The sequence below is a fragment of the Fusarium poae genome, chromosome 4, assembly GCF_019609905.1.
Source record: "Fusarium poae strain DAOMC 252244 chromosome 4, whole genome shotgun sequence".
Lineage (NCBI taxonomy): Eukaryota > Fungi > Ascomycota > Sordariomycetes > Hypocreales > Nectriaceae > Fusarium > Fusarium poae.
In genome coordinates this window covers 7,219,053-7,245,700 of record NC_058402.1, presented here as the reverse complement: position 1 = coordinate 7,245,700, position 26,648 = coordinate 7,219,053, and the positions used below count along the sequence as shown (strand labels likewise).

Here is a 26,648-nt window from a genome sequence, read left to right as displayed (position 1 = left end):
CACCCATTCAACCCTTCAAAACCTCAGCAACCAGTACTTCAAGTACACTTCTGTTTTATGCAAGGAGTCCTCCCATGACGACAGCCGCCATTGTCACAATCAATGCAGCAGAGCCAGGCCGCAGAGAGAATGCCGAGTTGTCATTATCATCGTCGTCATCACTGTCGTCGCCCTTAGAGGAGCTGCCAGAGTCTTCCTTCTTGTGATTCAAGACAAATATCTCACCGGTTTTGTCAGAACTGAACCACAATCGTCCTTGTGGGTCCCATGCCAAACCAACAGGACGGAAGCAATCGTCTGGGCAGTTAGACAGCTTTTCGTTGTAGATGATGGGTGTGGCGGCGCTGTTGCTTCGTGAGGAGTCTTTGGGCTGGCCATCTTCAAAAGCGATCTCAGAAATCTGGTACCCAACTGGAGGTTCACGGTTCCCTGACAATGTTAGATAGATAGGTTTCAGGATGGTCGCGACTTACAGCTCCCGTGGAACGAAACATAGGCATTATTGCCATCCTCGTCAAACTTCATATCGAGCGGTGCAGTGTGAGCTTGGAATGCCAACACTGGGGCGACATAATCCGTATTGCACTCCTTGTCAGTAGGATTGGTATCGTCCTTGTTTCGACGAGACTGACGATCAGCAGGAAATTGGTCGCCAACTTTGAGACTGCCAAGATTGGGGAAGTCGTCAGTAGACCAGAGTGTGTAACAATGAGGGTAGCCATAATTGCCGCCCTGGTGTTCTCGGGAACCATTGAGATAGCCGTGGAAGTTCATCTCTTCACCAGGATTGTCTTTGTGAATGTCTTCGCCGTTGCGGTGGAGCTGATCAGCGGAGTTCTCGACACTGAAGATGCCACCGGTCTCAGGATTCTCTGCTAGGCCTACCGAGTTACGGAGTCCCCAACCAAGTCGACGGCCATCGAGATAATCATAGGGCTGGGGCTTCTTGTCAGAGCCACTGGTGAAAGACGATATGTTATATGCACGAATCTGGGAACGGCCGGTCTCTTGATCCTCGGCTCCACGGTCATCATTGCCAGCACTGCCCCGGGACACAAGAAGAATATCTGGGTTCTTGTCTGAGATGAGTAGGGTGCGTGAAGTATGGCCACTATTTGCCATGTTGGTGACCAAGGTCTGGACTGTAGAATTGTCGATGGTGACCTTCGATGGGTCATAGGACCACGCAAAGACATCATTAGAGGAAGAAGCAAAGAGAGTACGGCCATCTTTGGAAATGGCGAGACCATGATTCAACTAGGTAGTTTTGGTCAGTTTGAATCAAATTGGGAAATATATAGTTGACTCACATTGTCCTGCTCAAGCAGGGTTGTCTTCTTCCTGACCTGCAGGCATGTTCCTCCTCCATCCTCGAGTTCGAAATGGAGAATACCATTTCCGGAATCTATGACAATGAGAGCACCCTTGCTGTCAAACAGAATGCCTCGGGGCCGTCTAAGCTCGTTGGCAATAAGGCCATAGCTCCAGTTCTCGGCAGTGACGGGGGATGGGTATGATGTCTTGAGGGTTTGGAATTTGCAATCCTGGGCTTCAGATAGAGAAAAGAGAAGCGTTGAAGCCAAAGTGGTGGCGGTAACGCGGAGGATCGGCGCCATTGTAACGGTGAGGGGAATGACGTCGGGGAATCAGGAAGTGAATGTAATGATGGACTTGGGGTTTTTGGAGGCAGGCAAAAGATGAAATGTACAGATGATATGAATAAGCGTATGCGAATGGGTATCAAAGAATGAATGGAAATAGTCGTGAATCGTAAACGTTATCGTGAGAGTGGAAGTGGAAGTGTATGTGGAAGAAACAAGATGAAGATGAAGCGAAGCCAAAGCAAGGAATAAGTTGGAGATGGAACTGAAAAGTGAGGAAGGACCCTTGGAAAGAGAGACAGACATGTCATTGATGCCTCGGCCAAGAAGGTGCAGACCAGAATGACCCAATGAAAGGAAGGTCGGCAGGTCGATCCCGGCTGATCCTGCCATCTACCCCAGATCGCTCTTAACTTAAAATGCTTGATTCAATGTACTAACCCAAATGTTTGAGGCTGTGCTACATACGAGTACGATGAGTTCCTTGGTATTATAAAAATGGCAGGATTAATCAACTTTTGAGATACGAACTCCACTTAGAGGAATACGGATGTCATGGTTCATCATGTTCCGTTCCCGATTGCAAGACGCCGAGAAATCATGCAGGAACGAAACACTAGGCGAGCAATGATCTGCAGGCACTGCCCAGAGCTTGCGAGTTCAAGAGCTCAACAATATACCGGTGGGTCTTTGTTGGTACAGAACCTGACGATTTCTAGACTATCACGATACAATCCAGGAATTACTAGAATTTGTGCTGGGCCAATACATACATATCTTCGTGCCGAGTGATCCTGATATTTTGAGTGTAACGCCGCCAAATCGTATTATGCAGGTACCAAATTAAGATATTCGTACAAGTGCCACAAAACGCCATCTCCCTTCAAACCTTTAAACATTTGACATACGCTATATTGACTCTATTATTAGAATCGTGGAGTATAACAAGGCGTCATGTCTGTCTAAGCAAGCTTTAGTTCCGAAACACATCGCACGCAATATACGTAATCTGTCACTGAATAATGGACGACTAGAAGACCACACAAGAAAGCATCTTAAATGTCAAATGCCCACAAGCTTCAATGCTCTCTTCTTGATAATTCTGAGACGCGGATACTCATAAACAGGGCATCTTCGGAGTTCAGAGAATGAGTGAAATGTGTTAGACAATCAGAAAAAACAGCCCTACTTCTGGAACAGTCCCTCTGCCCAGCATCTTACCACTGTATTCTCATGATAAGTCCCTGCCAGACCTTCTCGCGCCTCGATAATAGCATGATAAGCGATGCATACCTAGTTGACTCTCATTTAGTGTGTTGTAGAGGTCAAGCAATATGGATCTCTGACACACATATAGGTTGACAATCCTCAGGAGAAAAAATTGGCCGGTGGAAGCACAAGAGACGAAATTTGAAGGCCATTATGATGTTTAGGTCAGACTTCTTAAGCTATTTATTTATACCCAAAATTTGAAGCCAACGTTTCTGATGCCCACGCGGCGATATGATACTCTCGAAGAACTTCTGGTCCAGATGTAACGAAACATATTACTCCAACAGGGCTCGCGGGATCATTGAACATCACTCATCTTCACAAGACAGAAGACATTGTTCTCGTTCAACGGTCGTCATAGAGTCGAGAAGACCCCTCACTAACATCACTCTTTTAGTATCGAACTTAAGCCAACTCGGCATAGGAGGAATATACACGTGTCTTTGAGTAGTTAAATTATCTCTGTACTGTATATCAAACATGAAAAAAGAAAAGACAGATGGGAGGTCTGCAAAGAAACTCCCAGCATTCCAATGGCACCCTGACGCCCGCCCTTTGTGAATCTCGATGGATCAAAAACCCTCTCTTCCTTTCCACGTATGTGCTTTTTTTTGCATCTGCCCAAGTTCATGGGGGCCAACCTCCGCCAACTTTGATCAGAGGATGAAACGGTGTAAAAAAAGAGAAAAAAGACAATGGGTAGTAGCCTAGTAGGATGGAGGAAATAGTGAAAATGTGGGAGGGAATGGGGGATAAAAAAACAAAGCTACACAAAATGTGATAGACAAAAGAAAAGGAGGGCAACAATTATACGTTTTTCGAGGAGAGAAATGCAGGACATGATGGTTTAACGAAGGCCAATAACACTCATCTCAAGGGTCCATACTCTTCGGATCCAGACCTTGAGCTTGCCCTCAACACCAGCAACGTTCTCGAGTTCAACACCTTCCCACCAGCATCGTCGAGCGGGCTTGCGCCAGAAGAGAAGAAGCTTCTGGGCCATACCAACAGCGTTGGTGCCCATCTCGTTGCCTCGGATGTCGCTGCGCAGACGGGCGAGTGCCAAACTACAAATGACAGCCTTGTTTGGCTCGCCAGCACGGTGGCCCCATTTGTCGTCGTGGTTGAAGCCACTTATAACATGTCAGTATTCGTTATTGCAAAACAAGTTCATGCGGATTTGACTCACCCTGCTGTCAACATCTCAATAAGATGGGCCTCGGTAGTACCGGGCTCGTCACTTCGCTTGAGTCCGGAAAAGATGCCAGCCTGTTGCTGCAAGGCCTCTGCGGCTGCCCGTTTCACGGCAATCATATCAAGCTGACCGATGTCTGGTCGGGGAGGGATAGCGTAAAAGTCAAGATCCTCACGGAGTACAATGATGCCGGCTCGCTTAGAGTCGTCACGCGAGGTACCAAGAGAGGGTGTATCATCGTCTTGCGAAGCACTTGGTGATCCGTCTGTGGGGATAGACTGTGCGACGTCCCTGAAGAAATCAAGCATGTACTGAAGCGAAGCTGGGTCGTACTAGTCTCGGTGAGTCAAAACGTTTGCTACAATAGGAAGGGCATTGGCTTACGTCTACTTGCACGGCATCGCCGTCCGAAAAACCGCCCATTTGACCCTCAGGGAATAGACCATTGGGGAACAAAGAAAGAAGAACAAACTCAGGCAAAGTGAGCAGCTCTTCTCTAGAGAGATAAAACCGTGTACCCCTATTTGGAGTTAGTATCAGCGACTGAATTCAGCGCAAGAAGCTCACCTCAGGTCCATGGCAATTGTTTCATCAGCACCAATATCTCCCAGAGTGCTAACAGGCGGCCCGCCCTGTTGCACCTGGGTGATGATGCTTGAAGCTCCTCCTGCGGCAGCCATTAGGAACGAGAATGCGGCAAGGGGACTATCGCCCTCTTCTGAATAAGCCGGAGGCGGTTCTGCGTCGTCGTCCTTTCGATTAGAATCTCCCTTGGTATCCCGAGGAAGTGCGCGCTTGGTTTCCGCGACTGGATCGCGAAATGCAGTAGTGCTTTGGTCTGGGTCAAACGGAAGCGCTTCTCTTGGAGAAGAAGATTCGTATGCTGGCGCGGCGGATCCTGATGCCTCTGCTTCACAAGGAGAGTGAGAGGTAAAGGTGACAAATTTGTCGGAGCGCTCGTGAGCGTCGTTGGTCGAAGAGGTAAAGAGCGACGAGAAGGGGGGAGGGCGCGAGGTTGAAGGTTCGGAGGCGGGATACTGTGGCGGTGGAGACTGCTCGCACTTCAAAAGAATGTGAGATTCCGGCTCTTTGGCGGATTTTAGGTTATCGGAAGTCGGTTCGCGATGATGGCTTGAAGTTGTGCGCGTGCTTGGTGGTCTTGACGAGGCAGGTGATGGTGTTTTGTTGTCCAAGGACGTAGATGGTCCAATTCCAAGTTCCTGAAATTCAGACAGGATGGCGGTTTCTTTTAGGAGAGCACAGATTTGTTCAAGACAAAGGCCTTCTCCAAGTCGGCAAAGGGACGAAAAGGAGAAAAGCGGTCGATCAAAGATGCGAGTAGTTCACCGGTTCCAAGACAGTTGAGTATGATCGATGAGGTAAACAGTCTAACAATAGAGTTGAAACATGGATTGCGGGCGGAAATTAAGCGCAACAGGCGAATGGAGAAAATTTTCGTTCGCCGTCGTATCGGAAGTGCGGCCTCGTCGCGTCGTGAAGGTCTTCCTATAAGTGATGGAGTTATGGCGATGTGATGTGATGCGTGAGTGAGGTTCACATTGGTCCTCAGAACAGCGAGCAGCGCGATTCCTCATTCGACGGCTGCTCCCCTGAAGTGAGCCCCCGAGCTTCAGTGGCAGAGTGACACTAAATTGGAGCCCCGCGTTGTAGAGGACTGGCCCAATCAGATGTCTCTACGTGCTACCAGCAGGGTCTTAGCCGCTCACTCCAAGTGGAGTTGGGGCGCTAGAGGTGCTGGAGTTGTAAGCTCGACCTTGGCGTCCTTGTTTAAGATTGAGAGGCCGATCGAATGGAGGTTGAAAACATTGACATCTCAAACCAGCACAATCATAGGTACTATGTAGTGACCGCATAGACAGACACTTTGGAATATTATGTAAAGTGTCTCTAATATGATATGTCTTTCAATTTCGATTTCGAGATCAATGATCAGCCAGGGCACAGGAATAATATTAAGAACTTTCGGTTAAGCAGTATTTACATCACAGCTGTCTCGTCCCATTATTTACCCGATGAATGTACTTCCTTGGCATCTGTTGATCTGGAGGTAGGTATCTAATGTCTAGATTCAAGTAGCAAAGACTGTCGCAACCCTGGCCTCTTATGCCATTCTACTTATTAGTATATCGTAATCGGGAGCTGTCTATTCGCTGTCACTATCTCCGAAAATTGCTCGAAGTACTTCATCATGTGCTGTCTTCCCTTCCACTGCTTCGTTCTTGTCTGGGTTGATGGTCGGTTCAAGTTCAGGAGCTGGTGGCACAGTTCCAGCAGGGGTGCCTTCGATCATTTGGATATCCACATTCGGTGACCTTGAACTGATTTCGACATCATCCATAGGTCTTGGATCTTCATGATTTCTTGAGCCAGAACCCATTCCTGTTTGAGTATCTGGCTGAGAATGTGCAGGCGGTCTAACATTGAACCGTTTGCAAAGCAATCTGGTAGGGTAAAAGTCCTGGACTTTACGAGTCATCTTGCCATACATGCCGATCTTAGCTGCATCTTCTGCCGGATCAGTTATTTTGGGCTCTGGTTTAGATAACAGGTCCGCCTCGGGTTCGTTTGCTAAGACGGTTGATGGCTTCTTGGCTGTGGTGAAGCGAGATGCCATAAATCCTGTCATTGGTTTGAATATCCTGGCGCAATTATGGAATTCCGATAATTCTTTTGCAAAGTCATCGTAAGCCATGCCTCGGGGTTTGTATGGTAAGGGTTGGCTGCCCGTCGCAAAGTGTTCCAAGTAGGTCCTATAACGTGCCTTTTTCTCCTCGTTGTCTGCATAAGGTCCAGATGAGCCTCGTGAGATGGCTGCAATAGCCGTCTCTTGGTCTAGCTTTGGTGTTTGGTCCCAAACCGCCTGTTGTCTTTCCTCTTCTGAAATAGCATAGCCTTCGGGTATTTCTCCCAAGCCTTGCGGGAGACTGCTGTTCCCAGATGCCGTAGCAAGTCGATTGCGTGCTGAGCTGCTTATAAAGTCAAAGACAGACTTCCCAGGCAAGCTCTTTTCTCCAAGAAGAGCTGCCCTTGACTTTGCATCATGGGTGGATGCTTTCGCGGTGTCAGCTGTCGATTTATAGTCTGGAGGATTGGCCTGGTCTGAGGATATTTTGGATGACACCCATCCTTCTGGGACAGGAGGCGGTGCATACTCCAAAAGGAGATCAGACAAATCTTCTGTAATTTTGGCGAGCACGAAACCATCAAGCGGTAATCGCCCGTCATGACACCTCCCGAGACCATTGCCTGCTCGAGCTGATCGAGACACAAAGACGGGGGCGTTTTTCAATGCAGGATTAATTGTAGCCGAAGCTTTCTTCGCCTTCTTCTTTTTCTTGTCACCACCGACGACGCGATTGTACCGGATTTTGGGCCCTATCTCGTAGGGGTCTTCTTCATCGGATCCATTATCGTTCAGGATACCCACTCCTATTCCTCCACGCGCTGGTTTCGTCTTCGATTTTTGTGAAGAAAACAAAGATGTGCTTCGGAGTGAGGTATCGAAGCCATTACTGTCGTCGTCGTCATTGTCATCATCAGCTGCAGCTGTAATCGCGTTGAGGCTCGTCAACTTGGCTTCGCCGTCGTGGCCCAATCCTTTTCGATCACTTTTGCGGATAAATCGAATCATTTCAGCATTATCCGGCGCAAACAAATGCGTTTCGGCGGTTTCCGGGTTCTTTTGTCCAGTATCAAGCCGGGCGCTTCTTCGGATCTTGGGACCAATGCCTTGTCCGTCCTTCCAGCCCATGCGTCGTAGCAACTTCAAACCCATGGTGTCTCCTTCAGCTCTTAGCAAGCCCATTAACCCTCCAGCGTTGGTATCTTGGTCAGAAGACCCAAGACCAGCAAATGCCTGAGAAGTTTGTACTTTCTGAGCTTCCGCGGCATCTGCAAGATCCTCTTCGTCCATGTAGTCTTCTGGTCGTTGCTGTGCTTGAGCTGTGCCTTCTTTTTGTCGGTTGTTTCGACTCGAGACGAATGTCGATGGAGTCCATCCTTCTTTGGATCCAACAGTGTTAAAATATCCAGCGCTCCATCCACCAGTAAACGCGCCATGCAGTCGTTTTCTCCCCCTCTCATCCCTCACCTCCTGTTTCCATACTGGAACAAACGAGCCATCGTCGCGGGCTTCGGGATCATCGGGGAGAGGAGTGCCGAATGTTGCAAAGGGTGCATGGAAATCGGCTTCGTAGGTTGCGCGGGAGCGTTTATATGACATGGGACTGGGATTTTGGTGTATCGCGTAACGACCGTAGAAGCATTGAAAGTGAGCCTTCTAACCCACTGGAGTAAAGACGCGAAGATGTCGAATATGACCACAGAGTTTGTGACGCTGATGAAGCAAACCGCCAAGTTAATGCGACCACTGTCGCAACGTCTAAATTGGCCTTATCGATAAGCAACAAAGTTAGCTCCCTGTTCCTCACCTCAAGGTGCCGGAAAAATGACTGCTTGGAGCATAAGCGACGAAAATAGCAAGCCATCAAACCGAGTCTAGACCGCAATTACAGACTGTTTATTTCTGTACACTCAAGCTTGGAGGCTAGCTTTTCTGCAAGCCACTAGTCTGACTGTCAACCTGCTAAACTCAATGGCCCCAGTGGGAGACCAAGACAGGGGGTTCTATCAAATTTGGAGAGTTTTCGTACAACTCCAACCCTCCAAAGTTTCTCCAACGTCGGGTACCAATGCGAGTACACGCAAGTGAAATATTGTCAATCGAGCATTTCTGTAGAGGAATGCGACTGGCAGAGCAACCTTGAAACAACTTCAAGACCTGCTGCGTACAGTTACCCAAAACAAGTCATGACATAATCGGAGAGAGACGTCATAGTATTTCTCATATGATGGATATTAAGAAGCATTCAAACATGTCTATCCACCAAAGCTGTTTCAGTCTGGCCGGCACCTCTAACCATAGAAGGATAACCATTGTGTTTTTCTGCCTGTCTGTCACTGGAAGAGGAACACTCGGCTCAGGCAGGTTGAGTCTTGGCATTCCGTCTGGATGCGGTGGCTGACATTTGCCTGCAGCAAGACCAGGCTGGCATATCATTGATTGCCGACTGATGTGAACACAAGACATGCATTGTGCTGCATCACAACGCATCCTATCCACCAGCACATTACACAATGCAAGGGGTAACAAAGAAAAAATTGACATCTCAGATACAGGCTGAAAGAAACAAAGAATCTGAGAGCATGGTCTTAAATGGCTTAAAGTGACTGGCCTATTTTGTCTTTTCTGCTTTCAGTATCTATCCCTTCAGGCACAGCCCGCAAGATGCTATGCGCTTATCCGTCTTGTGGCTGCTTCGATTTTGCTTCTTTGAGCTCTTTGGAACAGGCAATGCGACTTCCAAGACACAGCTTCCTCAAAAGGAGACGAGATCTAAACCTGGTTTCCAGTTCTGAACCCCAGCCTCCAACCCCTCGTTTAATCAGCCACGTAAATTTGCAGCACTTTGCGGCAGATCCACTTGGCAGGTCAGAGATGCAGCGTTCTACTGGTAGCTGACGTCGGATATTGTGCTTGGCATTGGTGTTGCTGGAAACAGGGAATTTGGCTTGGTAGGTACGATAACTTAACGGTGCAGATATTGATATCATCAAATGAAAAGCCCCGATGTCTACTGGTTCAGATCGAGGCTCTCCTTAAACCTTAGTCGAATAGAATTAACAAACCAATGGCTCCAACTATGCCGTCAAACTTATGGACTAGATTCGTCACTAACGGACTGCGAAATGAGAGCTCAGCTAGAGCGAGATATCTCATCTCCACTCAAGACTTGACTGTTGGTGGAAAGTTGAAGCTACCTGTGACTTAAGTGGAAAGTCCCCTGAAACGATTGAGATGGCCTGCTGTGCTAGATCAAAGAGAGCTGGACTGGTTGTGAAGTCTCGGCAACTTGCATGCATACTTCCAGGTGTATCCTGGGCATCCAAGCCTCTTGAGAGGTGAGAGATGGGCCATACCGCTGCTGCACTTTGTTCTGCTTTGCTGTGATGTGCTGCGTGTTGCGCTGTGCTGTGCTTTGCTTTCAGACCAAGTCATTTTTAGCTACAGTCCGTAAACTACATAGTACGATATCCATCTCCATTAGCCAAACCTGCCCCCAGCTTGACTTTTGTTCTTTGGACAAACCAGACAGACGTTGCGCCGTTGTCCTCTTACTAAATCTGCTTGTCAGGGTCAAAAGCTCTGACTTCCCTTGCACATTCTTACCTGTTCACTTGCATCTTTGCGTGGTTTTTCCTTCGATTGCTGGCCGTTGTTTCGCTCTTCAGAGACGCTCAGTCCCTCTACACTATCGTGGCATACAAACTCAATCAAGATACTTTGCGCCCATCGACATTTGCCTCTTGTGCCGTTCATCTGCGTTGTGCATATAGCGCTGCTTCGCTTCGCATTGAGTCTAACTCTTCCAGGTGTCTTTTGGTCAGCACTTGAGTCTTTTGTGCCCTACCTAGGTAGTCTCTTATGCAGTTGGCAGTGTCAGATCAAACACATCGTCATCGCAATCAGAGGACTGAGGGTTTCCAGATCACCACAGGGACTAGGTAATTCTGGTCTTTTTGTCTGTTCACCCCTTCACTCTGGCCATTAGGTCGTACTCGGCCAGCAAAAGAATCAAATCAAGGACCTTGCCGGCAAGCGACTGGATTTGCGACTACGTTACGCCTGCGCTGGCATATGTAGCTCCAGTTCCAGCTCCAGCTCATACAATCACTGGACATTATTACCTGGAGTTGGGTCGGGTCAGCATCTTCCCTGCCTACTTGGGCATTGATTCCACGACAGCTCACTACCATTTCGAGCAAACCCCAGAAAGAGACCCAGTTACTTTATCAATATCCCGCCTTTTTTACACCGTCTCTCTCCGATCTCTTACAACACCGCATCGCTTCGCTTCATACCGCACATCACAGCAGATCACAGCATAGCACTTACATACAAAATAGCAGTCATGGGAACAAGAACAGCTTCTTCTGCCGTCGCCGATGCTTCACAAAGAGGTCCTGGTCGCACCCATTCAACTCGTTCCAGTCGTTCTAGTCGGGTTCCTTCTTTTCCTCCCCCTTCTCCCTCCGCTTCAGCGGCCCCAGCAGCGCCTGCACCAGCCACGTCCACTGGAGCAGGTGCCAACTACAACCAATCTCACACCCGCCAGCTTTCACACTCACACTCTCAATCTCAATCTCGCTCCCAATCCCAGTCCCTGTCCCAGGCCCAATCCCAGGCCTACGCCTCCCGTTCTCAATCTCATTCCCACTCCCACTCTCGTTCTGCTTCCAACTCACATCCTCCCCCTCATCATAGCCAACATCAGCGCACCTCTTCATCCCGATCTACTTCGCAAAATGACCACGAATCCTCACGCTTAGCCGCGAACCCAAAGCATCATCGAACCTCGAGCAAAGACGATCGACATCCTCCCCCGACCAGTGGCCCCGATCCCTCGAGGGCCCATCGAAGGAGCTCTTCCTCTCGTTCCAAAAACAACAACCACAACCCTCAACCCGACATGGCCCCTTCAGCCAGCGCTCCCAGTAATGGGACTAGCCACGCAAGCGCAGCTCCTCCAGCTAATCATGCCGACGCGCCACCCCGCGCTTCAACTTCTAAACACGCGAGATCACGTACGGTTATCCCAACCCAATCTGGAAAATGGATGTTAGGCAAGACCATTGGTGCTGGTAGCATGGGCAAGGTCAAGCTCGCCCGAAAGGAAGATGGCAGCGAACAGGTACGTCTAAACACTTTTGCTCTGGCTGGTTATATCATTTCCATGAATCATCTCGCCCTTCGGTTATGCGCATGAATCTGCCCCTCATCGTGATATCCATGTAGCTTCCATACACATACTGATCATGTTGAACTCAACAGGTAGCTTGTAAAATTATCCCTCGTGGCTCGACCGATGATGGCCACCAGTCTCGAGCCGACAAAGAGCGTGCCGATCAATCCAAGGAAATTCGAACTGCTCGCGAAGCGGCTATCAGTACTCTCCTGAACCACCCCCACATATGTGCACTTCACGATGTTGTCCGTACAAACCACCATTGGTATATGCTTTTTGAATATGTCAACGGTGGCCAGATGCTCGACTATATCATTTCCCATGGCAAGCTTAAGGAGAAACAAGCCCGAAAGTTTAGTAGGCAGATCGCAAGTGCCTTGGACTACTTGCACAGGAACAGCATTGTGCATAGAGATCTCAAAATCGAGAATATTCTCATCAGCAAGACAGGCGACATCAAGATTATCGATTTTGGTCTCAGCAACCTCTTCGCTCCCAAGGGTCACCTCAAGACATTCTGTGGAAGTCTCTATTTTGCTGCGCCCGAACTGCTGCAGGCAAGAGCGTATACCGGCCCAGAGGTCGATGTCTGGAGTTTCGGCATTGTTCTTTATGTCTTAGTTTGCGGTAAAGTGCCATTCGACGACCAAAGCATGCCCGCGCTTCACGCCAAAATCAAGAGGGGTCTTGTCGATTATCCCGCTTGGTTATCAAGTGGTACGTTTCTTGCGAATTGTTCCGATATGTTTTGCTAACCAAGTTACAGAATGCAAACACCTTTTATCTCGGATGCTCGTCACGGATCCTAAACAGCGCGCTACAATGCAGGAAGTATTGACACACCCATGGATGGCTAAGGGCTTCAACGGTCCTCCCGATAATTACCTGCCCAACCGCGAACCATTAACGATACCGTTGGAGCCAGAAGTAATTCTTGCTATGCAAGGCTTCAATTTTGGCACACCCGAAAGTATCAATGCACAGCTCACCAAAATTATCGAATCTGAGGAATATCAGCGTGCTATTAAGCTCTACCAAAGAGAGAAGGAGCTTCCACCGCCTGCGAAAGATGCCGAGAAGAGGAGGCCATTTGGCTTTGACTTTTACAAGCGCAGAAATTCTGGAAACAGTCGCGATACTTTGTCGGCTCCCAGTTCCGAGGTCCTCCAAATTGGCAACGATCCCATGAACGCATTTAGTCCCCTCCTATCTATATATTACCTTGTCAAGGAGAAACAAGATCGCGATCATGCCGATATGGTGCCGCCGCCAGCGGCATCACAGTCTCGCGAGAAGGAGAAAGAGAAGGAAAGGGAACGGGAAAGAGAGAAAGAGAAAGAACGCGAACGAGAGAGGAGGGAGGAGAAGGAAAGAGAGCGAGAGAGGGAACGCGAGGCCCGCGAAAAGGAGAAAGCAAGGGAGCCCGAATCGATGCCAGAAATCGCAGCACCTCAAGCAGCTCATACCAACTCATCTGCCTACGAGATGCCAGGCGAAAAGCCCACTGGTGGACGCAGCAGACCTCGCGCCAGGACCCATGGCGAAGACGACATGCCAGAGCTGCCGAAGCAGACACCCGCGCCACCACCTGAACCGAGAATTGAGCAACTCCAAAAGAAGGAGGGTACTGCAGCTGGTATCCTGCGTCGTTTCAGCACACGCAAGCGTAGGGAGCCTGAGCGTCTGGACAAGGACCGTTCGCATCCTCCTGTGGTTCAAGTTCATTCCCCAGCGGAACCTTCACCACTTGCACCTCGAAAGAGCTTTAGCATCCGTCGTGGCCGACGTGACAGAGAGGATGCGTCTGATTCACAACTCCGTTCTAGCAGCAACCAAGGCCAGCATGGTGAGCTTCTAAGCCCACCCATGTCTGCCGGTGGTGCCAGGGACGGCAGAAGGGGAAGTGGTTTGGGACGATCGACCAGTGTCAATTCGGCAGAGATGAGAAGGCGGAAAGATCATCCAGCAACCAACGAATCTGATCAATCTGTAGGAAACGAAGAATCTTCCAGCTCGCGCCGCACTCATGGTCACTCTCGATCTGTGAGTCTGAGGGCCAAGTCCATTGGTCACGCGAGGAGGGAGAGCATACAGCAGCGCCGTCAGAGAAGGGATGCTGCTCAGGAGGCCAATGTTCCTGAAGAAACGGATCAGGAGTTGGAGCAGAGCGGCGTGTCCACTGAACGATTGGACGACACAGAACTGTCCAAGCCAGTTTTCCTCAAGGGTCTCTTTAGCGTGTCGACAACATCGGGCAAGTCTGTACCCGCGATCCGAACGGATATCAAGCGGGTATTGAAGCAACTGAACGTCGACTACACGGAGATCAAGGGTGGATTCAGATGTCGCCACTCACCGAGTATTGATCTTAACAAGGTGCAAGATCCACCCATGAGCCCTGGAAACACCCCAGGCCATAAGCGACGGTTCAGCTTTGGTGGTCTTATGAGGGGAGACGATCGTGATCGGGAGAGGGATGATTTCCGCGACTCAGACCGCCCTCCTACTACACCACGAACGCCAGGCCGCTCAGATCGAGACCGTAGCTTCTCAAACTCGGAGACTTCGTTTGACAGTAACTCTGGCAGAAATGCGGGACCATCTCGACAAGTGCCAGGAGAAACGAGCACGCAAGTACAGAGCGATCTTGGCGGAAGCATGGTGTTGGAATTTGAAATCTTCATCGTCAAGGTGCCACTATTATCGCTACATGGTATTCAGTTTAAGCGAATGGCTGGAAACACGTGGCAGTACAAGAGTATGGCGGACCACATCCTTAGGGAGCTGAGGCTATAATTGGAAGCTCTTTTGAGTAAATATTTCTAACAGTGGAGTTTGATCGAAGCAAGCATTGGGACGGGACAGTGTTGTTCATAGATGTGGCGCTTGACTGGGTGCTGACGAATTGCCATTTTAAGCGGGCGAGGTACTGGACATGTAGTCGGTTGTATAAGAAGTTTAACTTAAAGTGGGCTTGAAGGCGCTTTTTCGTTGTTTTCGGCATGGGTGGGCATTATACAGGAAAGATATAGTAGTAGTAATGATTTGTTATAGGACTTGCAGAGATAGGTAGAAGGCGATGGAGGATCAAGCAAGCAAGCAAGCCAAACGAAGTAATTAATTGGAGCACATCCGCTGATTATATTTTGTATTGTGTCAGCCTACTGAGTGAGGTACTCAGTGAATGCTTCCTGTTGTCAAAGGTCATCCATGTTACTCAGAAAATCTCGAGTCTTTGGGGTCACAAATCGAACTCTGGCGAGGCTCGTAGGACAAGGCTGACGATCACAATTACTGATTCAAAGGTTAGCATGGGAGAGTGACCTCCCCGCACTTGCAAGGCCATGTAGACGTGTAGGCGATTCACCTTGCAGGGATACCTTCTCCTGGTCCAAGCGTCATGTTACGATGCCAGAGCTGGTTTTATCTGCCAGAGCCTAAGCTCGATAGGATAAATCAGGCTGACCAATCCCAGAACAGAAGCCGAATCGCTCTTGCCCCAGTCGCAGGTGTGAGCACCACCACCACCACCACCACAAACCAACCTACCCGCCAAACGATCTTACCTTGGGTTTGATCTTCCCACGATCTCGACACCTTGAACGCTATCAGTAAAATATACAACACAATCCTCTCTTCTAGTATTTACTCGACATACTAAAAGGCTGTCTCTCCTTCCGCCCAAGTTTCTTGATATTATCTACGTTCGCCCTTGTTGATCCAGTAACGAAACGAAACCGCCTCGTGTACCTCTCCGCATTGCGCCCTCGAACCAACGAAACTTTTAATCCTTGGTCACTGCGCCAATTAATCGACCGGCATTCCAGCCAATTTTTTATCATCGAAGCATTATACGGACTCTTGAACTCCAAGTCACAATACAAAGACCCCTTCGCCTCATAAAACTCGAGCAAAGAACAAACGCCCAAAATGATGCCCGCGGCGCACGTCTACGGACACCACCAGTTCAACCCTCAGGGCGGCGATTCTGCTTGGATGCACCAGCAGCCTGGCGCGCATCATGCCCACACTCAGCAACAGCAACAGCAGGTGGCCGCTGCCGCTGCTGCCGCCGTCCAACAGCAGCAGCAGCACTTCAACCGTCTTGCTGGCGCGGGTCAGATGCAGGGCCACGGTCAAGATGGAGACCACAACAACGTTTCGGAGGATAACCGACGCACCATGGCCTTTATCGCCGATCTTCTCAATGAAAACACTCGGGAGGCGGCTCTGCTGGAGCTGAGCAAGAAACGAGAGCAGGTCCCCGAGCTGGCGTTGATCTTGTGGCATTCGTTTGGTAGGTCCCCGAGCTTTGTCTCCCCTGGTCAATGAGGCTCAAGTTGAAAGAAGCCAGCTGACGTGTTCCCCAGGTGTGATGACCTCTCTCCTCCAGGAAATCATCTCAGTCTATACTCTACTTAACCCCTCACAGCTCACCGCTGCTGCCTCGAATCGAGTTTGTAATGCTCTCGCACTACTCCAGTGCGTTGCATCGCACAACGACACAAGAACTTTGTTCCTCAATGGTGCGTATACGCTAGTTCACATTGGTCTCGCACATAGCTTACACTCGTATAGCACACATTCCCTTATTTCTCTACCCCTTTCTCAACACCACCTCCAAGTCTCGACCTTTCGAATACCTTCGCTTGACCAGTCTTGGTGTCATTGGTGCGCTGGTCAAAAACGATTCCTCCGAAGTCATCAACTTTCTCTTGACAACAGAGATAATTCCTCTCTGTTTGCGTATCATGGAGACCGGTTCGGAACTCAGCAAGACCGTTGCTATCTTTATCGTCCAGAAGATCCTGCTCGACGACAATGGGCTTAACTACATATGCGCCACGTACGAGCGATTTTATGCAGTTGGCACCGTACTGAGCAACATGGTGGCCCAACTTGTCGAGTCTCAGACAGCTCGGCTTCTCAAGCACGTTGTTAGGTGCTTCTTGCGGTACGTCTCCCCTGTATAGCACATAACAGGACAGCTCCATCTAATCATATCATCCAACAGTCTTAGTGATAACGCTCGAGCACGTGAGGCTCTACGCCAGTGTCTACCCGAACCACTTCGCGATGCCACCTTTTCCTCTGTTCTCCGAGACGATGCAGCAACCAAGAGATGCCTCGCCCAGCTCCTCATTAACCTATCGGATAATGTCGTAGACCCCAATGGTGTTGGCGGTTCCAGCATGTAAAAAAGTCGACGCTAATATCTGGGAGACTCGGTTCTCCTTGTTGTGACAATACCCTTGTGCATTGATACGGCGATTCATGAAGGACGGTTGAATTTTATTTTATGATATTCTGGGAAAAGCGAAGGGATCAAAAGCATGTTGCATCGTTTGATACCCGCAACCCTTCCGGCTTAATGCGCAGAGAGAAGACCGACATTCCAGCAGAGCGACTGGCTGGCTTCTCTTCCAACGTCGCCGCTAACGGTTATGGGGCTTGCATTCTGTTTCACATACCTCGAAACTGGGTCGAAAGGCTTGTATTGGTTTGCCATGGAGCAGCACTGTCCAACAGATGGACCTCTGCTACTCTTGTTTTCGTCCTTGGATCTCGGCTGCTGAGCCCGGACCATAAGGGACCTTGATTTTGGGAATGGGCTCGGCGTGAATATACTCAAGGAAGATCTAAGGGATGGATAGAGAGAAATATGGATTCATGTGACAGGTATAAGGATAGCCAGCCGACTACAGGCTCAACGGGGCGCTGGATAGACTTGGGTGGAGACATATTGAAGTCTTTGACATGCCTGGTTTGGGGGTGTTTTGGCGTTGGATGGGGCGTCCTGCATCAGAGACACGGTGTTTGTCAGGTTTAGGGATGTATATTGTGAGAATTGAAGATTTAAAAGAAAACAGGGGGTTGTATGATATTGGTGAACTACAGCGACGAGGCTTTAGGTACATAACAATGTTGGAGACTGGTTTCTCTAGTTTAGTACTCTAGTTACAGCTCAACAGCGCAAAGAAATATTGGACACGAAGACAAGTTCTGTACTCCTGGATGTTGTATTTCTTACAAACATTAGTAGTTCGCCTTTGCCAACTACCTGGGAGACGAGGACCACATTGGTGAACTGCATCTCCTGTGTGAGCATGATGTCGGGATGATTTGGGTAGTCTGTTAAGGAAAGACGATACTACGGCGAAATTTCACTTTCATTGTCAAACCTGATCAGAAGGCATGCTGCAGATAGTAAAACTTCATACTTTTATTCATTGGCAGTACATTTTGAATGCAAATGTACCAGGGTATCTAGTCTGATTACAGAAGACCACAGAATAGAGCCTTCCAAGCAGGACGAGGAGCAGACTGGGCCGGCACAACAGGCTTCTTCAAGTCGTACTCATCGTCACTTTCATCATTGTCCTTCTTGACCGCAGCAATAGAGTTGACGACCAACTTGAAATCTCCATCCTGCTTATCGAAGAAGCTATTCATTTCAGTTAGCACGGAAGCTCACTTTTTAAATAAGCAGAAATATCTTACCTTCGCGTCATGAGAGATATTCTCTTGATGTCATCCACCTTTAGCGGCTCAGGATCCTTGACATCTCTTCCGCGATACGTTGCTTTGAACTCATCCCACTTCTTGACCAGCACGCCTCCTTCGCGGGGCGCCTCAAAGTCCACCTCCCAACTGATACCAGCCTCATCTCTACCATCCTTTCTCTTACCGGGGATGGTATCCTTGACATTGAGGGTGAATTTTTGCTCAGAGCTGCCCGCGCCGAGAACGAGCTGCAGGCCCGTCGTTTGAGAGAGATCCAGCGCAAGATCACCAATTGTGCGCTGCGAAGCAAAGCCAGCGCCTCCGAGCGTCTTGGTGTCGAGATGTCCGTGGTAGATGGCCTGCGTTGGACTTGACACTGTTAGGTGAGAGATGCTGGAGCCGCCGCGGACGCGATCATCTGAAGCTGTCCAGAGACTGTTGTCCCAAGGCCTTTTGAAGTGAAATTAGTATTTTGCCTTTTTTTTAAATAAGGTAATGATTGTTTGCATACTTTGTGCCTCCAAAGAGATAGTTTACGTGAGATTCCATGATTTTGAATATGAATTGAGAGTTTTTGACAGGAAGAATTGAGTTCAAGTCACTGATGTTTATTAAAGTGTATGACATAATTGAGTTTGATGCGACACCGCCAAGACGGCAGTTGCTATAGACGGATGCTTACGTACGGCAATCAACGACATCTCAATACGGAAATGATGAAAACATCACCAGTCATCTGGGTCTCGATAAAATTAAATTACCAAGTCTTATATCTTTTATGCTTCTAAGGCAAAGAATACTTGTATCCAAACTGCTTCTTGGCCTCGTCAACAATCACGTCGAGGTCTGCACGCTTTTTCCTCGTCTCTTCATCCACAGGGTCCAGCCCCGTCGGCTTTTCCTCATTGGAAGGCAGAAACATACCGCGTCGGACAGCAGGCCTTTTAAGAATACGAGCAAACCAAGCCTTCACATTGGGATATTGGTCCCACGAGATTGTAGTTCGTGGTAGACGGTCGGCCCAGCCGATGAGAGCAATGTCCGCAATGGAGTAGCGGCCTCTACCAGGACCAACGATGTAGTCTCTCTCCGAGAGACGCTTGTCTAGAACACCGTAAAGACGCTCGGTTTCTCCGACGTAGCGCTGGATACCATATGGCATTGTTGAATTTGTATCGTAGAGAAAGTGTAGAACTTGGCCTTGCCTGATGTCGTGTCAGTGAACCATTGTATCTTAATTAATGACAAAAGCATCTTACATAGGTCCAATCCCACCATGTTGCCATCCAATCCATGACTCAGCACGAGTATAATCATCATCGTCAATTTTAAAAGAGAACTGATACTCCGGATCGTACTTTCTCGTCAGGTAACTTAGAATAGCATTCCCTTCGAATATAGCGAGGTCATTGTTATCGTGGTCGACTAATACCGGTATACGATTATTGGGATTAAGGGTAGTGAACCACGGCTCTTTTTGAATCTTTTTGCTAATGTCAATGCCTTGGATTGTGTAGTCTTTCCCGTAAGCATCACGAAGCTCCTCGAGAAGGATCTGGGCTTTGAGACCGTTGGGTGTGCCCCAAGTCAGGAGCTCAATGCCTTTTGAGGCGATGAGACCAGTTGGTCGAGACATGGAGTAGTTACGTTGAGGATATTGAGTAGAGTCTGAATTGGTTGATTGAAGTGTTAACATGATGTATGATAGTGGTGATTGTTTGGAAGCATACGAGTTGGTTTTAGGGATAAGTATTTCTTCATGATGAAGTATTTGTACTTTGAGTTTCAAGTGCTATGCTCTTGGATAACAAATCAAATGCAATTCTATAAAACTCTTGACAACTGGATTTAGACATGTTCCTCTCGCAGCTGAGGTATAATGCTTACAAAATAAACTATGAGTGTGCTTACTCATACCTCAGGGTCGTGATACAATTTGGAATCATCCAACCCTATACCTAACTCAACCTCAGCACTTCACTCCAAAATTTCATACAATACCCTTCAACTAACAAGCTCCGAATTGATACATTTAATCGAACTATTAATCCCTTCTAAAACAACGGCGAATAATTTCCATTGTGGCTTATCAACAACGGCTTCACCGTGATTCTGTTGGTACCTCAAATCTCCAATGAAACAACCAACATAGAACTAAACAGCCCTGTAAACACAGACAGTGGAACTATCGCGCGGTAGAAGAAAAAAAGAAAGAAAAATCTGCCTCGCAAGTTTCACTATATAGATTGAGAGGAGATCGGCCCGTTCTTTGTCCAGGGTAACTCCCAGCTTCTCAACGCCATTGTGCACGGTTGGAATAGTTATAACAAGACTTTGAGATCAATAAGAGATCAATGCTTTTTATTCAGTAGGTGTGGGTTCGAATTTCCCACAGTCTAGAACGAGTACTTGTTGTTCTAGTGAGTGCACGTTTACTATGCATTCTCAGTGTATATGGTATAAGCTTCCTACTCCTCTGCGCTGCAACGGTAACCCTTGTTGGTGATCAATCAGTGGTGGAGTCAAGTTGGGAATAAGACGAGCTTGTTAGAGTAAAGGGTCCTTGTTGATAATCGTGAGATTTCATGCTTCCGAGAGAACCGCCCCGGACATCCGGATCATCCACTAACAGACAGTTTCAAGTCTATTGTATAGGAGTGGTACATATCAACGCGTCGTCATAAGACACCTTCTATCACTGCAATACTGTTACATTTTCACAATGTTGACAGCCTCTATTCTACCAGAAAGGGGGAACAAACATCTAATCTACGTCACTATCATATGATGCTCGACGACTTCGCTTGATTAGCAATTGGGTTCTGACTGACTTTGGGCTGCAGAGCGCCCGCCTCAGAAGCCAAGTTTGCAGTTCCCCACCCCATCCTTCGTCCCTTGATGAGATCCTTGGGACGATAGCTATTGGATAGACCCGGAGCTGACGGATCATGGCACCCCTTGGGCTTGGGACAGAAACAGACAGTTGAATGGACAGAGCTGGCAGCCATCGTGAATGTGATAATGCAGCTCTGCGACCTAAAGAAAGGACAATTCCAAAACAACACCACAACCCTTTCCCTTTACTTTTCCGCTTCCCTTTATCCGTCAAGGCTCTACGTGTTTTGCTATTGCGCATTGCGCCGCGACAAATCATGTCAGTCAAAGTATGCAGTGCATGGCCCCCAAAGGCACAGGGCAATAGCATATCACGCATCAGTACCAGAAATCAGGGAAGCGATATTAGGTGCCAGGTTTGAATCTGTAAAAAGAAATCCCCGACAGGTGCCAAGAGTGTCACAGTTGAAAAGGTAGGATACCGGTAGATCCGTGACGTCTTTGGATGCCGCTAGGACATTAACTCCAGCGCTCCATCTAACCTCTACTCTCTATTGAAGGCATATTCGAGACAAGATCTTGTTATTCAAGCAATTGGGACCTGAAGATCATGGGAGTGCACATAAATGAGTCGTCCAGGACAGCAACAGACAGGGCATGTCTGGAGGATTCAAGCCACTGATGTAGTTAGTTCTCATGCCCTTGCCATCTTGTATTTCAGCGGCTGGTTTCACCCTAAAAGAGTAACCGATTCACTGCCAAGAGCTCTCTGTCCGTTGCGGACCATTCTCCGAGACAGCTGGTTCGTCTCCAAGCTAAAGTGAAACTTTCTAAGAGACATCAGTAAAGCTTGACTAGGTTCAGCGAACGGCCAATTTTTGGCGACTCTTTCATACAGGTGCCCCAAACCAGACCAACCCAAGCGTCACATCGTTTTCGTTTAATTACCAGTATTCAGATTAGTCACCAAGGACTACTGGGTCGTAGCAGGTAGCTAAGGCTCCCCTAGCGATGCTAATAAACGGCACCGTCGTGGCTTTCGGCTGGCGGCACCGGTGAGAGCCGTCCCTGTGCCGGAGGCATGGAGCTAGTGATGCTAGACACAGCCTGATGAGACCCGGCTTGATCTGCTTGTGGAGCGAGCAGAATTCCATTCGTCGAAGCGAGTTCGCCGTAGACTCATACTTGATGGAGTTGTCGTGTTGGGGGATTCGTGACGATAGCGGCGACGATCTTTCAGTTAACGTTATATGTACTATTAGATGAGTCAACAAACGGCGCGTCTCATTAGGTAAATATGCTCAAAACCTTGAGAGGCTATGGCGCCGAACCGCCGGAAAGAGTTGAATCCAAACACAACGTTAAAAAGAAGCTATTCTGTTTAGACCACGAGTTGTTGGGTGTGCTTGATAATCAATACAAGACATGTGATGACGGCATTGGAGGCAGTACCGGCATTTCTGGGGGCTAAAGTTAGTCTTGGGAAGCTAAACACAAGATGGTCTTGTTTGCTCAACTAAAGTAGCGGCAGTCATTTGTTCCGCTCAATCGTCGCCTTGTACGTAGTTCATGGGGAAGCGGGACAAAGTGCCACAGATAAAGATAGAATAACGCGAAATTCCTACCACGGGGAAATGGTAAACTCAATACTGTAGTGACCACACAAAAGCGTTGAGGCGCAAGATGCCTTTTGGTACAAGGTGTAAACAGAGGAAACGAAGAGGATGAATCATTGTGACTGAGAGAATGAAGATGCCTGATCGGTCAGACCCGAGAGATGGGAGGATGATGTGCAACCGTTGCAACAAGGCAGACTCGTGAATGCGAGAGAGACAAAAGTTCGTAATGATATTGAAGGTGTTGCGATGTTCTAGGTAGACAAGTCAACCAATTCATGCAACGAACTGGATGGCTACACGAAAAAGGGTATCAAGATGCGATTATAGACAAGGACAAGGCGTGAACAAAGTTCCTTCGCAAATTGAAACATTTCACCAACCTGGTGATGTCTTCTCTATTCAGCTTCAGTTTCAGCCTATTTCATGTCTCGAAATCGAAGCTATCCTCGAACGATTGAATATACGACAGAGAGACTCTCCACCTATCGGGCAAGGTACAGCAAGGGCGTGTCTTGGGACTGTGTCCGCTAGTTACAGCCTCAATTCAAGAAGAATGAACGTGGATGGACGTGTGGCTTCCCAGCCTGTCGGCTACCACTCGGCGAGATTCCCATGCGGCCGTTAATTGTTTGTGTGTGTGAGTGAATGTGTGAGTGTCGCAATAGTTACTTGACGGGAAAAAGTAACTCAACAATGACGGATCTTGGTCCAAGCGAAAAACGAGAGCGAGGGAGAGACCCCCCCTGGTCCTCCGCCTTTTCAACACTGCAAAACGCTCTTTCCCACGTTAAACTGGCGGACATTGGCACCCCGGTCGCAACTTCCCCACTTGAATCACAGAGCGGGGATGATCGAAGGCAGGGCCCCCCCGCCAGACAGCAGACAGCCAGCAGACCAAGCAAGTGCAGGGCAGGTGCAGGTGCAGGTAGGTACGTACCTGCTCATTTTCCCAAACTAGAAATAGGTACGTACCGTCTATCTTTAGTTTCCACTTATCAAATCTTGAACCTACAAGGCAGGCGCAGGGAAGGGAGACGGGAGATTGGGTTCACCACCTCCAGCCTCATAGCGGAGTCAAAAAGTCAATTTACCATGTACATAGCGCCTTTTACCAAAACAGGGTGTCATGTTGCGCTCCGGAGAGTAGAAGGGGGCTCGGCCGGTAGAAACGTGGCGGAGTTGTGTTTTTTCCTTCTTTTCTCCCTTCATTTTTCTGACAGGGCCGGCCGCCGCCCCAGCTTAATGAAACAAGGACCAGGGCCAGCTACCAGAAAATCTCCCCGTCTCCGTCTCCGTTTCCGTTCCGGAGCAGGGAAAATCAACGTTTCCGTATCCCGTTGATCTTTCTGTCACGGCGATTTGGGTTTAGATGTTAGGAATGGAAATCTACCTGTAGAAATCTTGCAAATACTGCTGCCTGGGTACTAAGTACGCTTCGGAGAACCAACCCCAGAAAAGAAGGACGTTACCAGAGCTCAATGACACCAATCGTATTCAATTCGTCTATTTTTGCCCTCTGTCCGATAATAGGTAAACAACGAGTGACTCAACTCTGGGTTCACATGCGTATTCTATTGCATATCAGTCAAAGTAACAGTGGTACTGCATTTCGCATTGATTGCTACGGTATACAAAATCATGACAAAAATATAATCCACCCCTACAGAGTAACATTCTGCGCTGGACAAACGACGATCGCTACGTTGATGTTGATGCACTATTAGGCGTAATTCCCCAAATTAAATCCGTATCTCGACCAAAATGATCATCCCGACGAATCGCTTTCGGCAAGATGAACTGACCACGACCAGCAAGGTACAGGTACAGACAGGTACGCGCACAGGCAGGCACGGGGAGGATAACAAAATTACACTCGTGGACTTTGCTACCTTGTGGGTGCAGCGGCACAGCAGGTTACGGTACCCCAAAGCCTTGTATGTTCACCGGAAGGATGTATGTGTGTCGCATTTCTCGAGCCGAGACAGGCCAGTCGTGAATGCATCAACTGCAATCAATGCCCTTGTTGTTGATTTTCTCGCTTTTACCCCCTCCGCCTTCTTGTGCACATTTTCGGTTCAACAAGGGACATAGGGAGTCGGTCATGGATACCATGGATACCATGGATACGTCCATGGAGCTGGGACTGAAAATAGTGGGAACTTGTTTTTGTGTCTTTGTTCTGCTGCAGATGGAACAGCCAATTAAAATATAACCCCACCTCTAATCTTGCTCCCGCCCCTTCAGCCCTACCGCTCGAGGCTGCCCCACTTGGACTTCGCAAGGTGCAAGGTTAGTAAGTACCCAAGATGGAGCTCTATAAGCCACGCCCCCTCTTTTTTAGAAGCTCCACAGAAGTTAACTGAGTGAAGTTGAGTGCTGTAACAGTAGAATTGCAGTAAGTGCAATAGAGACAATAACAACCGTGCTCGTGAAAATCGTGAGGCTCAGCTTTTCCTTCGACTCCTCTCATTTACAACATCCTTGAAAGACGCAACCGAGATTCAAGACATTTCTGCGTGATATCACAACTGACGTCTCGCCAAGAAACTCTGCCGCTGTAGATTACATGACAGCCTACTCTACTCTGTACATGCGGCTACTCTACACAGTCCATCCCATCCGTTCTTGGGAGTGCCCATGCAACCACGGGAAACATCATGAAAAGCAGCAGTCTGTTTGGATAGATTCGTTCTATCTCCCGGCATCGCCGAAGAGCCTTACAGTTAACGTTCACCGCTGATGCTCTCTCTGGTGGTTCCTAACTAACTTGCCCATGGGGGATGACCTCCTTCGACGAGCTGCAGCCCTACGGGGGATACAATGCCGCAGCTCGAGAATCCATATCCATCAATCATGACATGGCATTTGCGTCTTGTTGCACCAGAGGGGGAAGGGGAAAAAAAGTACCCGTCTCAGCCCAAATGGCGGACCTCCGCATTGACACTGGCTGCATCCACCACCACCACAACAACAACTGACAATTATGCTCTTGTTGATGCTGTACCTTTCAAGTGTTGGGATCGAACGGCCAAGAGTCAATTGCATCTTCAGCCCACGGAGGATATGCACGCATTTGGAAATGGCGGACCGAGACATTAGAGACGGGATACGTAGGGTGCAGTGCGAACAGCGTACAGCGTACAGAGCTGTCAGGCAGCCTTGTGTGACCAAGCTGCGTCCTTTGTTTGAAGTGATACGATTGGATTCGCTAGGTACACCTATGGATCTTCCAGCTCCGATGCAGTGGATCTCAGCCCTTTTTTCCCTTTGACTTTTCTTTTGGTTTTGGCTTTACGCTGTGTCTTGCATCCAGTCATCACTTTGAATTATAGCTTGGCCTGCTTTAGTGACACACGCGTCCTTCCCCAGGGTGTTTTGTTACACTCAGCTTGAAGGGTCAAATCGAATGAGTTTCCTCATGAGGAGATTCCATTCAATCGGACTTTGGAAAGTCAATTACATACAGTTGATGCTCCTATTGACTTTCGGACTTTAGTGGTCATAAGAAAGGAATTAACGGCACCACGTTTCGAGTTGCGCCCGCGCAAAGGTAGCCCGACTCTGAATTTAACCCCGTCGCACTCCATGTAGCTAGTAAAAAGTATTTTGCCCACATTCTCGTTTTTGGACCCCAAAAGCATGTCCCCATGTTCTGCCTCTAAAGTTAGTGCTAGGCGCACCCTACAGCCCTCACGAATCCCCCTCCCGTCCCCTTCATCTTTTCTGGCAGCAGTCGAGCCGGGCGGGCGTGTATTTGTCCATCATTTCCCAAGAGGGGAAGAATCTTGTCCCATCA

The 26,648-nt window shown here is 48.5% G+C and overlaps 6 protein-coding genes across 6 annotated transcripts; 2 read left to right on the top strand and 4 right to left on the bottom strand.

The window, feature by feature from the left end:
- Window positions 1–55: 55 nt before the first annotated feature.
- Window positions 56–1,616, bottom strand: FPOAC1_012424 (uncharacterized protein; the record flags this gene model as incomplete). Its single annotated transcript, XM_044856780.1, has 3 exons — window positions 56–429; window positions 474–1,257; window positions 1,311–1,616. The coding sequence occupies 3 exons, from the start codon at window positions 1,614–1,616 to the stop codon at window positions 56–58; spliced, it is 1,464 nt and encodes a 487-aa protein (XP_044704093.1).
- A 2,104-nt stretch (window positions 1,617–3,720) lies between these two features.
- Window positions 3,721–8,311, bottom strand: FPOAC1_012423 (uncharacterized protein; the record flags this gene model as incomplete). The annotated part of the gene is made up of 5 exons (XM_044856779.1): window positions 3,721–4,006; window positions 4,063–4,400; window positions 4,453–4,588; window positions 4,636–5,314; window positions 6,247–8,311. The coding sequence occupies 5 exons, from the start codon at window positions 8,309–8,311 to the stop codon at window positions 3,721–3,723; spliced, it is 3,504 nt and encodes a 1,167-aa protein (XP_044704092.1).
- A 2,749-nt stretch (window positions 8,312–11,060) lies between these two features.
- FPOAC1_012422 (uncharacterized protein) lies at window positions 11,061–14,690 on the top strand (the record flags this gene model as incomplete). The annotated part of the gene is made up of 3 exons (XM_044856778.1): window positions 11,061–11,840; window positions 11,981–12,611; window positions 12,661–14,690. The coding sequence occupies 3 exons, from the start codon at window positions 11,061–11,063 to the stop codon at window positions 14,688–14,690; spliced, it is 3,441 nt and encodes a 1,146-aa protein (XP_044704091.1).
- Window positions 14,691–15,824: 1,134 nt separating this feature from the next.
- Window positions 15,825–17,092, top strand: RCD1 (Cell differentiation protein rcd1; the record flags this gene model as incomplete). Its single annotated transcript, XM_044856777.1, has 4 exons — window positions 15,825–16,191; window positions 16,265–16,420; window positions 16,473–16,848; window positions 16,909–17,092. The coding sequence occupies 4 exons, from the start codon at window positions 15,825–15,827 to the stop codon at window positions 17,090–17,092; spliced, it is 1,083 nt and encodes a 360-aa protein (XP_044704090.1).
- A 1,078-nt stretch (window positions 17,093–18,170) lies between these two features.
- On the bottom strand, window positions 18,171–18,947 carry FPOAC1_012420 (uncharacterized protein; the record flags this gene model as incomplete). The annotated part of the gene is made up of 3 exons (XM_044856776.1): window positions 18,171–18,339; window positions 18,396–18,848; window positions 18,910–18,947. 3 exons carry the CDS (start codon window positions 18,945–18,947, stop codon window positions 18,171–18,173), a joined length of 660 nt encoding a protein of 219 aa, XP_044704089.1.
- A 235-nt stretch (window positions 18,948–19,182) lies between these two features.
- Window positions 19,183–20,094, bottom strand: FPOAC1_012419 (uncharacterized protein; the record flags this gene model as incomplete). The annotated part of the gene is made up of 2 exons (XM_044856775.1): window positions 19,183–19,603; window positions 19,658–20,094. The coding sequence occupies 2 exons, from the start codon at window positions 20,092–20,094 to the stop codon at window positions 19,183–19,185; spliced, it is 858 nt and encodes a 285-aa protein (XP_044704088.1).
- Between the last annotated feature and the right edge of the window lie 6,554 nt (window positions 20,095–26,648).